Source organism: Dipteris shenzhenensis, chromosome 18, assembly GCF_047967505.1.
Source record: "Dipteris shenzhenensis isolate YYH24624 ecotype China chromosome 18, Dip_SZ_1.0, whole genome shotgun sequence".
NCBI lineage: Eukaryota > Viridiplantae > Streptophyta > Polypodiopsida > Gleicheniales > Dipteridaceae > Dipteris > Dipteris shenzhenensis.
Genome location: NC_141613.1, coordinates 56,270,616 through 56,284,257, shown reverse-complemented (window position 1 = coordinate 56,284,257; position 13,642 = coordinate 56,270,616). Strand labels below are relative to the sequence as shown.

The window sequence follows — 13,642 nt, the reverse complement described above, 5'->3', positions numbered from 1 at the left end:
CGAAGGGTTACCATCTCTATAATCCTGTTACCAAGAAGGTAATAGTAAGACGCGATGTGGTCTTTCTACCATGGCATCAAGATCGGCCTGCTCTACCTCTGCCTCTACCTCTTCTAGCATTTGAGTAGAAGACAGTTCTCAGAACAGCCGCATCAATTGGAGGAGGATGCTTCCTTCCCAGACAACCAGGACCAGGATATCCATCCACTACAACCACCAACAGCAAACCGAATTCCCCCAACGGTGCTTGGGAGGATTCAAGATAAAGAAGAGGAAGAAGAGACTGCGGAACCACAACGGCAATGGCCATTCCCGAAGTGGGTAAAGTAGCTTTTGGATGGCAGAGAATCTCCAGCCATTGAGGAGAAACCATCTGAACACTGCTGGTCCAAGAGATTAGAGGAAAGAAGGGCACAGGAACACTTGGTCAACTACACTTTAATGACAGAGGTGATCCGTGCTGAAGAACCCAAGTGTCTTGAAGAGGCACAGGGTGATGAAAGGTGGATGGAGGCTATGCAGTCGGAGTATGGCTCCATAATGAAGAACAACACTTGGGACCTTGTGGATCGACCACCAAAACGCAAGGTCATCGGCACCAAGTGGGTGTACAAGACCAAGTACAAGTCCGATGGCATGTTGGATAAGTATAAGGCTCAGCTCGTGGCAAAAGGATTCGCACAGGTACATGGTTTTGATTATCAGGATACTTTTGCTCCCACAACTCGACTAACCACAATTTGCAGTGTTTTGGCTTTAGCAGAACAGGAAAGGTGGCCCGTGTTTCAGATGGATTTAAAATCCACCTTTTTGAATGGAGATCTCAAGGAGAGGGTAAACGTGGAACAACCACCAGGTTTTGTGATCCCCGGTTCAGATCCCGAGTTCAGAAGGTAAAGTCTGTAAACTGAAGAAGGCACTTTACGGGCTGAAACAGGCCCCACGAGCATGGTACCAGCGGATTGATACCTACTTTTTGCAAAACAAGTTCAGGAGGAGCCCATCTGATGCAAATTTGTATATCTACAGAGAAGGAGGCAAGTGTATGATCGTGGTCCTTTATGTGGACAACCTTGTCATAACAAGGAACCATGAAGAGAAGATCTCGCAGACAAAGCAGTTGCTAGGAAGAGAGTTTGAAATAACAGACCTCGGACTGATGCATTTCTGTTTCGGGATTGAAGTTTAGCAAGAGCCAAAATAGATCTTCATCTCACAGCTGAAGTATGCTGGAGAGATACTGAAGGCATTTGGCATGGCTGAGTGTAAGACAGTTGGCACCCCTATGGAGGTTGACGTGAAGCTCTCAAACGAGGATTCATCACTACTGCTGGACGAAGAGAAGTACAGAAGGCTTGTGGGCACTTTGATTTACTTGTGCAACACACGGCTAGACATCAGTTTTGCGATTGGTATACTAAGCAGGTTTTTTAATAAGCCCCAGGAGAACCATTGGAGGGCAGGGATGCGGGTGTTGAAATACATCAAAGGCACACTTGATTATGGCATCACCTATATCAAGGGCAACACCTTGACCGGATTCTGTGACTCGGATTGGGCAGGAGACGTGGACAGCAGGAGATCAATGACAAATTACTGTTTCTCACTTAGATCTGGAGCTGTGTCATGGGTCAACAAGAAGCAACCCATAGTTGCTCTTTCTTCTATCGAGGCTGAGTACAAATCAGCATGTTTTGCCTCTTGTGAGGTAGTGTCATTGAGGAGGATTTTAGGGGACATGGGTGCAGTGCAAAACAAGCCTATGCAGTTATCATGTGACAATCAGAGTTGCATGGCAATTGCAAAGAACCTTATGTTCCACGCTCGCACAAAACACATTGAGATTCAATATCACTTTGTACGTGAGCTCATCATGGATGGAGAGGTCGGCATGGTGTACTATCCGACTACAGAGAATGCTGCGAGCATCTTCACGAAGGCTCTTGGAAGAGACTTGCTGGAGAGGCATCTTCATCGACTTGGCACTTGCGGGTGGACATTGAGGGGGGGTGTTAGATATCAATGCTCCACTCTCGTGTGACTACGCAGGAACCAACTAACTCTACTTGTAAGCCCCTCATATGAGGAGAAGGCATTTGAGTAGCTCGGTTATTTGGTAGGTCCTGGTTTGTGTGGCCTGATGGCTAGACGGCTTCAGATAGAGTTGACACACTGCCAACTAGACTACATGCAAGTGCGGGAAGGCATCCCATGACTGACCGCACTAAGGGTAGACGGAGCATATCCCAAGGCAGCCCACTCTCGGGTTACGGGGCCCATTTGGAGCCCACTCTGCGTGGCGACAGTTCTAACGTGTGGTCGGTGGCCTATTTCGGGACCGACCTCCAGTCGGCCGTTTTGGGTCGATTGGGTTGGTCTCCCAATTGGGTCTAACCGACTACGACTGGTAGCTATATAAGAGCAAGCCCCTGAAGCCCATATTCATCACTGGCTATAGCAACCCTATTCCTTAGCATCCAGCCTCCGTCCTCTATTCTTTCCAGCACACCATCGAAGCTTTTCACACAGAAGTGAACGGCTAGGAGGCAGCGCCATCTATTGTATCAATTTTACAATAATCAATTTTTGCATTCTTCATACTATCAGCTTTTCTCTCTTGCATACGAGATCCTATTATCTGTTGAGCACAGATGTTGTATTGTTTTCTTACAGTACACAAGTCATCAACCAAACTCTCCTTCAAGAAGGTGATGGAGGATTTTAGAAAGTAGCCAAAGAAAAGAAGGATTGGGTGTTGAGCCAATTGAGGGAGGAATTCCTACTGGATGTTGGAAAAGGTTGTGTTGCTCCGCCGGTCATGATGATACCAAAGGAAAGCAAGCTTACTTGGGCCCATAAATGATGTTTGGAAAAATGTAAAGGAGCTCAAGGAGGTTGAGCAACAAAAGCGAAAGGGTAAAGTGGACCAATCCCAAGGGTCAAGAGATAGGGATCGCTTTTCTCATTTCTTTATAAATTCAATAGCTATGTTTTCTCTTCTTTAGTATGTTTTGGAATGTAGCATCTAAATCATTCAAACTAACATGTATGGTTGTAAATGTTACTACATGAAAATGAACAAGGCCTATAAAGAAGAGGAATATATAAATGCCAAGAATATTAGCGCTAAGGATGTGTCTCGCGAATGGATAAGAAACTGGCATATTACCTGAATGTCAATAGTCGTAATCGTAGTCGAACGTCAAGAGATAATATCCGAAAAACTTGCCAATGTGAACCTCGGGAAAATGGGAGTTTGATCACTATAGTAAGTCGAGCTTTTAGGCTTGTTAGAGTAGAGCATAAGGTCATCGCGAGGCTCTCCAAAGCTTCACATGCCAATGAGCCCAAACTTGTAAATCAAGTAGACCACTCTTGAAATTGAATAGGTTTGAAACATTTATATAGTCTTTTTATTGTGAAAAGCACCTGTATGCTTTTAGTGATTCAAAAGCTTAGCTTTTACATCAAACGAAATCAAGGGCTTAGATTCATGACACGTGGCTCAAGGGGGTGTGAGAAAACCTATACATCTCCCTACGCTACCTGCCGTAAATATGAACAACTTTTTTTTTGGCGCACTAAAATTGCTTAGTAGTTATATCAACATAAGATTTATACAAATAGTGTGTCCCCATGAAATTTCTCTTGTTCTTGTTCTCTCCTGTGCAGTGCTCCTTACGCACTGTGCATATATGTTAAGTATACAGAAGTAAAGAAGTTTTGGATTCCATATTAACACCTTTGTGTGAATTCCTGGGACACTCTTTTAGCTTTTTGCTGCGCATACCCTCTGTTGGGCATTCTAACACTATCTGTAAGAAATGTTTGGCTTAGCTTCTGTGCAATTTTCTTTGAGATATTTATGACTGTTCTATTGTTGTCTACCAGGACAGATTTGATCCTTGTGAGTACTCTCTGGTGGACACATAAAGTTTGGTGTTATTAAGCAATCCCTTTTAAGTTCTAAAGATTCTTCCCTTACATAAACCATTCCCATTACATGTTTCTGCTGCCCAATTTGGCTCAGCTTTTGTGCAATCTGTTGGGATAAGTATGGTCAAGGGCTTGCTCTACAGTGCATGTGTGCATCTAGGGGAGTCATGTGTGTGTGTGTGTGTGTGTGTGTGTTGTAGAGGCACATCTAGTGCTACGATGTTGACCTAAGTGATGATGTAAGCCAAAGGCCCCACATGGGAGGTTTCTTTGATTTAGGCCAGTCCCACTGATGTAGGGGCTGATTGCCACTGATGTAAGGAAGGTGCCTTTGATCTAAGCTACCCTCTCTCCATTTCTATAAGAGAGAGTCACCTCTCTCACAATCTATTGAGAACAACATTTTTGGTTACATCTTGTGCTCTCACTCCTCTTCCAAGATCCCTGATTTGCTTAGCACTCAACTAGGCTACTGGATCTTTTTTATCATTACAAGAAATATGGATGACTTTAATATCCATGTTTTCTTTTGTACGCAAATATTGACAATCGTTTCAACACTTTCCAGACTTTGGGAAAAAAAAATGTAGCTCCCATCAAAAAGAGCGTCGAAATTGGTTTGAATGGTACTCGTGTATCGAATTTGAGGTAGAGAACGCCATGGAAATATTAAATCCAATCATATGAGGTGATGCACTCTGAGAATTCACACATTGGAGTATGATACTTATGATGTGTCATTTGGATCAATCTTCCAATCAATACAAAACAATGGCAATTAGTGACAAAAGAAAAGCAACTATCTTTTGATGATGCTTGGGTTTCAAGATTATCTCTATTCTCTTCCTTCTGCATCCAGCATGCCATTAGACGGCCTTAATTTTTCTCAATAAATTAAGAAAGAGAGGCGAGTTTTGACCCTTTGTCTATACTTTCTAGAGAATAAAGTTTGAAACTTCGAGAAAAAAGTTAAATCATTGCAGTAGCCATGCCGTCCTTATTTGCTAAGCTATTGTGAAACTCTTCTTCCTACAAAGTACAAGACTACCATCTTTGGGGTTGAAACCTTGGTTGCATGGACGGAAAAATTGTTTGATAACAAGGTTCAAAAAATAGCTTTGCTTTCTCTAACCATTGAACTGATCCACATTTCTCCTTTTGGAGTTACGTCGCTTATGCTAAGTATTTGGAAGATTTCATGTACCTACCAAAGAGATAGTCCTTGAAAATAATCGAAGAGAAGACAATATAAGTGACCACACTCCTTTGGCACCCAACGAATCCAACCTAAGCAATGTGTGTGGACATGTGTGGTGAATCACCCAAATGGGTGCAACTCTTGACTCTATGATTCTTTCAACACAACTGCTGACAACTAGCTTAAGAGAAAAGTGCCCCAAAACTTGATGCCGTAGTGACATGCTTTGTACAAAGCATGGCAAGTCACATCCTACTCCAGGGGAAGATACAACCTCTCCATACGAGGTGATGCATTGCCATTAACAACGTTCAAGAGTATGATGCACATGCCCTATAATAAGGGTTTGGGCCCCCCTTCCAATGAATATAGAATAGTGACAAGTTGTCCCAAAAAGCAAACCACAAGCATCTTTGGACGATGCTTGTGCTTTAGCACCATCTGAGTTCTCTTCCTCGTGCATACCAACAAGACCAAATGGAGGATGCCATCAAACAACCTTTGTTTTTTCTCAAAATAAACAACAAAAGAGATGGAAGTTTTGACTCTCTACTGGAGACCTCACAAAATTATATTTTCTAGAGAAGTGTAGCCCAAGGCATCCTAATGCAATGCAATGTTACCTATATCAATAGAAGCAAAGCGATAGTATCGATTACATAAAGAGGCTTCCCTTCAATTTCTATGGTGGTACTCTCTCCCTTCAGTTTCAGAGAGAGGTTTCCCTTCAACTTCTATGGTGGTACTCTCTCCCTCTCTCCACTTTCAGAGAGAGGATTCCCTTCTAGCACCTTAATTGCACTTGCCCTTGTCAAATCGTAAAGTTTTTCACACCGGCATGGTCGCAATTACTTAACCCTTTAGTAGGATATATGGCAAGGTTACATATGACGTTTATCCACACCATTAAGGGCTTACAATTTACCCATGCCAACATATTTGTGTCAGTATCTCGTGAACAGCACCACATTATGCCTATTTGCCTTCACACCTAGAAGACTTTGGCTAGAAGACTTTGCCTCTACCTTAGATCAGTGTTTTCAAAAGCTAGCCCTGTTTGCATGTTCATTCCTTGTATCTTAAAAAGAGATTTGATACATTTACTGGCATCCAAAGAGATGGTCACCAAAACATCTTACTGCTGCTTTACTTATACATGCATATTCTTCTTCTATACTCATACACGCACTAGAATTAAAAATGGTTCTTAAACATACGCAGATGACATTAAGACACATAAAATGTCAAGGTATCATCAGCTTCCAGCCGATATAGCTCTCTGAAAGATAACACATCTAACAGCCGCAATCACTGTTTTACGAAGCTTGTGAACAATTTACTTGATTTCTACCCCTGATTTCTACCCCTAAAGTAACAAAAAATTCGGGCTCCAATGACAGATTTCAGTGAACACATTCCAGCACTGATCTGCAATATAGTATCTCGCTATTATTTTCCTTTGAGACAATAGGCAATTAATATCACTGCCTTGAGAACAAAGCTCTAAAGAAGAGTTCCAGTACCTGGGAAGTATGTCCACAAAAAACTCAGAATAGGGCATGTTGAAATTGTTCTCTGAATAAAAAGTCCACCTACATCCATGTTATATTATATGAATGGAGGAAAAGAATCATTCAGATTAGGTACACATCATATTCACAAGATATATGTACAAAAGAATGCAAGACAAATAAGAAGTTAAGCAATTGATCAATCTAAAGCTGCCTTGTGACGATAACCAGCCTGTTTTGAAAGCCCCTCAAACAAAGGTCTTGAAACACCTTGACCTAGGTTAGTTTGATTTGCAGACTTTATGTCAAGCTTAGTGCCATATTTAGAGCCTCCTGAATTAACCAGTAAGTTGGATGGATCTTGCAAGTTCGAAGTGCTGGATGACTTTATTATCTTTGATGTTGAGACATCCTTACCCTTGGAACTGACAATAGCCCCATCCAAACCCTTGAGCATTGCAATACTCCTACCTCCACATCTTTCTGTTCCAAAAGAAAGTGCAGAACTTGGGAGCACTCTATCCAAAATGCCCATATCCTGCCTGCTCTCCGCCTCATAAGCACCATTTGTTGGGTTGACTGAATCAACCTTAGATCGCCTCCTAACCGACCTCTCGCAGGACTTGTCAACATCTGCCATGCCCATTTGTGGCAATACCACTGGACATAAGGCATTTTCATTGCCTAGCCTTGAAATTTTATGAGATTTGCTACTATCCATTTCTGTACTGTGGAAACCATTTGCAAGAACATTGCATTCATCTTCCAAAGTTGTTGCCAATTTTGTTTTAGGAAAGAAAGCTTTACCATCAAGATGATCCTCACTGTCTGATCTGTATAATGTCATTTCCATCCCCTCAATACCACCCACGCTTTGGTGTGCTGGAGAGGAAAGCCCATAATAGCCCCTCAAAAGGTCCATTGCTGATGATAAAGGCTTCTTCTCCCTGTAACTTGATTCTGGATTCTTTGATGGACAAGCCTGGTCATTTACACTGAGAGCATTCTTTTGAGATGCAGAAGACCCAGCTGCACTGATAAAACAGAACCCGTGAATCAGATGTTGCGTCCTGAAATTGCAATCAAATTAGAGTAAATATTGTTACTCTGAGATAATATCCCTCAAATACTTCAACACAACCAAAGGAGAATTTTCTTTCCAAGAGAATTTTTCAAAGCTGTCTCTGTATAGTGAGAGCTACTGACACTTCCTTTTACTGGTGTCACATAAAAAACAATATCACAAATTAAACAGACATCAAGCACCAAACATTACCTATCGATGAAATGTACAAGCATGCAGAAAAAAGACATGACCACAAGATGTGTTGAACCCCAGAACAAGGGGTCCAATGAAGCAGAATGCCGAACAACGCGAATGCAGAATGAGGCAATCAATTCGCAAGTCATATGGACCGATGACGATACCGCAGTGAGGGGCCAAACCACGAGGAGGCACCACGCCAAACGGAAGACACCTGAAGGAATCACGCCATACATTTCGGCAGAAGTCGAGCCAAGTATCGAGAGTATGTACATGACGGTGAAAGAGCAACATCAGTTGGCCAGACGCCCAGCGTGGAGTGCATACCAAGTATCAAGGCAAGAAGTACATAAGCAGGAGTAGTCCATTGTAAGAAGGTTTCAGTTCCAACAGCTTCAAACAGTTATAGCTGTTCAAACTTCCGAATTCTAGAGTTGAGTTGTTGGGCTTATCAAGTAGGTGTTGGCATTGCTAGTTGTGTGAGTTGTGGCCTCACCATGAATGGTTGAGGATAGGCATCTGGTACTTAGCCGATGATGAGAGTGTGTAACATGTGAACTATGGCAGTTTGCAGTTATTGCAAAGACATGGGATAGTACAAATAACGCCTTCTTTGGAGACTCCTCATAAGACATGTCTGCAAAGGGTGCAAATTGGGAAAGATGCAGGAATACCTTTCCTAGACATGGATCTGTTAGGGTTGAAAGGAAATTGCAGCTCATACACACTGATGTGTGTGCTCCTATGAGGATCAGATCTATATTTGTTTCCTTCATAAACAAATTTTCCAAATTCTCATGGGTATATCCCTTAAAAGATGTCTTCCAAAGCTTCAAGCAATTTGTGGCTATGACTGAGAATGTGTAACAGAGGTTACTTCCAGCTTAGTAGTTAGCTCTATTTTAGTAGGAAACTACTACTTTCTTTTGTAAATGCTATCTTAAATCAGGTAATGCCACGTGGCAGCCCTTGGGAGTTATCCCGTTGATCATAATACAATTGGAGTTTACTCTCTTTGGTGATTGATCCAATCCCAAGAAGGATTTCCCCTAGCAATGGCTAGCGAGCCCATGCAAGTCCACGTCCTCTCTTGTGAGTGTCTCTAACCCTACCCCTCTATCTCTTTTCTGTTCTTTCTCCTAGTTTAAGTGACAGTTTAGTAGTCTAGTATTTGCCCTTGCTACATTTGGTATCAAAGCCCTTTTCATGGGAAATTGTGGGGTAAATCATGTCCAAACTTGCTGAAACTTGGAGCATGGCATCTTGAGGCCTATCGCTATCTCTGTGCAAAAACTCATCGTGGTCAGGTGTCCCAGTCAGCTGCTGCCACGTCTCGGACTGTGCAGAGACCCTAAATTTCAGGGTGCTCAGAATTTGGGGCTTTTTGCATCAATGGATAGCCCTTGCTCCCCTAATCACTCCTATGTACAAGAAACGCGAAATGGTGCAGGTTTGACCAGGAAATTGCTCGAAAAATTGATTGGCGCAAGCAAATTTGACCTAAATTGCAATCTAGCTGATTATCGCTCCAATTTTGGTATTTCTTGCACCAAACTGGTCGCCATAGGCTCTATGGGCTGCTCCTAAAGTTTGGTCGACTTTGGAGTCCTAGTGGGGGAGTTATCAGCATTTTCGACTGGCTGTACCTACTGCAAATAATGATACCTCTGCTTCCAAGGAGTCGCCTCAGCCTCTAGAGTATATGAACTAGGACAATCTACTCTATTCTATCTTGCCTGGCCAAATAAATCTTATGTCACCAAAGAAATTTGCATCTAATTCCAGAAAGGGGAAAATATATCAAGATCTACGATCCAAGATGGAGTATGATGAAGCTCAGTTAATGAGCCAGGCAGAAGAGCATGTTGGAGCCCTGGAACTTGGGGATGAATTCCATATTAGTGAGCAAGAGCCGGAAGATGAGGGATTGGCAAGAAGGTCTACCTCCCAATCACCTCTCAAGTATCCTCTTTCCAGGCCTGGAGTGGATCTTGAGGGATTTCTGGCTACGATGCTGCAGCAACAACAAAGTATTATGGAGAAGCAAAATAAAACGATGCAGCATCTTATGGATCAGCAGCAAAAGCTATCTGGTCAAGTTGGGCAGCTCAATGTAATGCTGGAGCAGAAATTGATGATGTGGAAAGAGAATCTAAGACTAAGTTTGACTATGGTTTCACTCAGCTAAGAAATATGAGGAGTGATGTGAATCAGGTGAGGAATAGAGCTGAACCTAGAGGGAAGGAGATCCTAAGGGAGGATGTGCCCAAGAAGGTTATGAAACCAAATCAGGGTGGTTTGAACTCAAAAAAGGTGGATTTATGGCAGAGGCTAGAAGATCTCATCCACAACGACCTTCCTATCATGTGCCCCCATGAATCGCAAATCTTTCAGGTGCTATAGAAACAAGTCCAGTTCATGTGCCAATCAAAAAGGTGGAACCAGTTCATTCAAAGTGTACCAAGTGTCACTTAAGAGAGGTGAAATTTTGACACAACACTTGATGGCTTATAATCAGTTAGATTCAGATGTTAAAGAGGCTATGTCTTTCACTCAGTTTGGGAAGACCACTCAGGTTGATATTCAAACAGAAATGGAACAAGGTTCTAGTATGCGCAAGGACTATAAGGACAAAATAGCGCTGCAGAAATTTAAGGGAGAGTCCACCTCACCAAATGATCTTTATGAGTGGCTAAGCAAGTTGGAAGATTACTTCAAGTTGAGCCCTAGAACTGATGCTACCAAACTTCAAGTCCTACATTTAGAGGACTATGCCCACACATGGTGGAGGCACTACTTACAAGAAGTCGAAGGGGGACTTAGACTACCTATGGCCACATGGAGGGAGTTCAAACAGGAAATGGTTGTCACATTTCTCTCTCCTTTGGTTATAAATCAATACTTGTGTCAATGGTATAATTTGGTTCAAAATGGATCAATTAGGCACTATATAAAACAGTTTTGGAAGCTTTCCCTGTTTGTGAGAGGGATAGATGAAAAACAGAGGATGATTAGGTTTATTCGTGGGCTTCAATCCTCTATTGCTTCTTATGTGATCGCCTCTAGACCCAAGTCATTGGATGAAGCCATGCAACTGGCAGAATTGTATGAGCCCAAGTATAATCCAAGGGAGAAGGTCATTGGGATTGGTATGGTGTGAGGAAGTCTATGGGTGAACAGAAACTTCAAATGGGGTATAAGCCTTCTCAATCAGCCTCATCTTATGGTGTACTAGGTAGAACTTCCCAAATATCCTACCCTCAATGCTTCAAAGACTAATCCTGTTGCCGAAGAGTGCAAAGCTGATGGAAGATATCTAGACCTTGACAAAGGCAAGAGGGAGGTTCAAAAACAGTTTCCCCAATCTCTAATGGATGAGAGGAGAAAGAAAGGACTATGCTTTAGGTGTGGAGAAAAGTGGAGTGTTGATCACAACAAATCATGCAAGGCAAAGTCCCCCTTAGGTAAGCTGAGCATGATCACTAAGGTTTCAGTCAACATGGTTAGATTGTCATTTTTCAATACACGGCCAAGAGTCTCCATCAATCTCGCTCACCTATCATGAGGGTGCATCTCTTATAGTTCCACATATAAGACTTGGTTAGTACTCCACGAGCTTTGTAAATCTCAAAGGAGTGTTACATCAATTATCCAAATCCATCTCCCACATGTTGGGGTAAGTATGATCAAGGGCTTGCTCTATGGTGCATATGTGCATCTAAGGGAGTCACATGTGTGTTTGTGTGTGTTATAAAGGCACATCAAGTGCTATGATGTGTCTAGTGTGTGACCTAAGTGATGATGTAAGACAAAGGGAATCCCACTGATATAGGGATTGATTCCCACTGATGTAGGGACTGATTGCCACTATGTAGGGAAGGTATTACCTTCTCCCCCTTTTCTATAAGAGAGAGTCTTCTCTCTCACAATCATAATAGACATTGTGCTCTCACACCTCTTGCAAGATGCATCTATTCTATCCTACGAGATTCTACAATTGGTATCAGAGCATTAGGTTCTAGATCTAGCCTAGCCTAGCATTAGATGCTATCTCTAGCATAAACTACAAGCTTCTTCATATTCTCCATTTTTCCTCCTCCTTCCCAAAATCTTTGAGAGCTCTGTTCTCTGCCTACAAACGACCATTGCCCAAACCCTTTGAGCTGCAAACTCCTCACGTATAGGCGAAATTCCAGCTGCAAGCATTTGGTGAAATTTCGTCTGTATGCGTAATGCCAACACTCACACTCCTCGACGAACATTCGTGCCTCTGCAAATTCCTCTGAGCCCGTGCTGGACGACACTGAGGGCAAGCTGCTGCTGAAATCTGAGCTCATTTGGACAACAGACGGAGGAGAAAACGATGAAAAACCAGTCGGTCTTCTCAAGCTTGGCTATGGCGATCTGACGCAACATTGCACCTCTCCTTGCTGGTAGCCCTTCTCTGGTATAAGGCCCTTCTTCCTGCATAAAAATCCCCCTGAAGAGAGCTATGAGCTGTGAGAATTGCACCCTCCAAGTTCAGGCCTCTGTTTTGGACAGTTTTGACAAGGTTGTGAGTTTGATGCTACATTAGATGCTACTTTAGCATTTCTGATGTTTTAAAATGTTGAATAACATCAGTACAACTGTGGCTACAGCTTTCCTTTAAGTTGCTATACCTGGATTTGCTTGGAATACTTTCATTTAGCCACCTCTATGAAGCATACAAGTGAAAGCATCATTTCCATTATGTTTTAAAGTATGGAATTTGGTTACAAGTCTTTGCCACACTAAATGCTTGTACTTTGAAGGAATATTTTTTATTGCTCATATTTTCACTTGTAAGGCACTAGACACTGCCCTTGGGTAAGACCTTGCCATGGAAGCTAAGACCTTTTCTGATAAGTTTAATGGAACTAGTTTCCATACTTGGCAAACAAAAGCTGAGTTTATGCTTATGAAAAAGAAGATATGGAATGTTGTGAATGGAAAGAAGTCTACAAAAGAAAAAGCTAATTGGTTGATCAAAGACACGAAGGCTCTTGCTATCATAGCTTTGGGATTAAGTGGCTCATACTTTCACCACATTGATGAAGGGAAGTGCTTCAAATATATCTTGTTCCTTTGCCTACAATTGGAAAAGGAAATGTGTTATTCCATGAAGAACAACAAAGAGAATCAAGCATTTCTTATAAAGAAGGACTACTTCAACAACAAAGCAAATCTGGCTGAAGGAAGAACTCCATCAGCAAATGAAGAAAATGAAGACTATGCTTTTTAGGCACTTTGTCTTTTTTGTTTATCATCACTTGGTCAAATTTTGAGGTTCTCTGCCTGGAGTAGTACTCCAAAAAAAATATGTTATGTAAATCACCTCTGGTCACCATATGATGTAGGCCATGTGATATGTGTTTTGACTATCCCGTTTCTGTGAACCTCACACCCTTGGGAACCCTTGCTAGCATGAGATCCTAGCCATAGATTAATCCTTGATCACCATGAGATGGCATGAGAAACTATGAGACTAGATGAATCCTTGACACTGCAAGAGGCAATACCTTGAGGGGTGTTTGTTGGGGTAAGTATGATAAAGGGCTTGCTCTATGGTGCATATATGCATCTAGGGGAGTCACATGTGTGTTTGTGTGTGTTGTAAAGGCACATCAAGTGCTATGATGTGTCTAGTGTGTGACCTAAGTGATGATGTAAGACAAAGGGAATCCCACTGATGTAGGGATTGATTCCCACTGA

General features: G+C 42.2%; 1 protein-coding gene across 2 annotated transcripts in view; it reads right to left on the bottom strand.

The window, feature by feature from the left end:
• Positions 1 to 6,323: 6,323 nt before the first annotated feature.
• The window catches only part of LOC147891456 (uncharacterized), an 81,832-nt gene continuing 74,513 nt past the window's right edge, over positions 6,324 to 13,642 (bottom strand). The window contains exons 3-4 of one of the 2 annotated variants that reach the window (XM_087389884.1): positions 6,878 to 7,715; positions 6,324 to 6,657 (exon numbers count right to left, since the gene is read on the bottom strand). In XM_087389884.1, coding sequence (XP_087246010.1) covers positions 6,616 to 6,657; positions 6,878 to 7,715 — 880 coding nt within the window. In that variant the 3' untranslated portion in view covers positions 6,324 to 6,615. The remainder of the gene's footprint in view (positions 6,658 to 6,877; positions 7,716 to 13,642) is intronic. The other variant, XM_087389885.1, reaches the window with a different exon arrangement.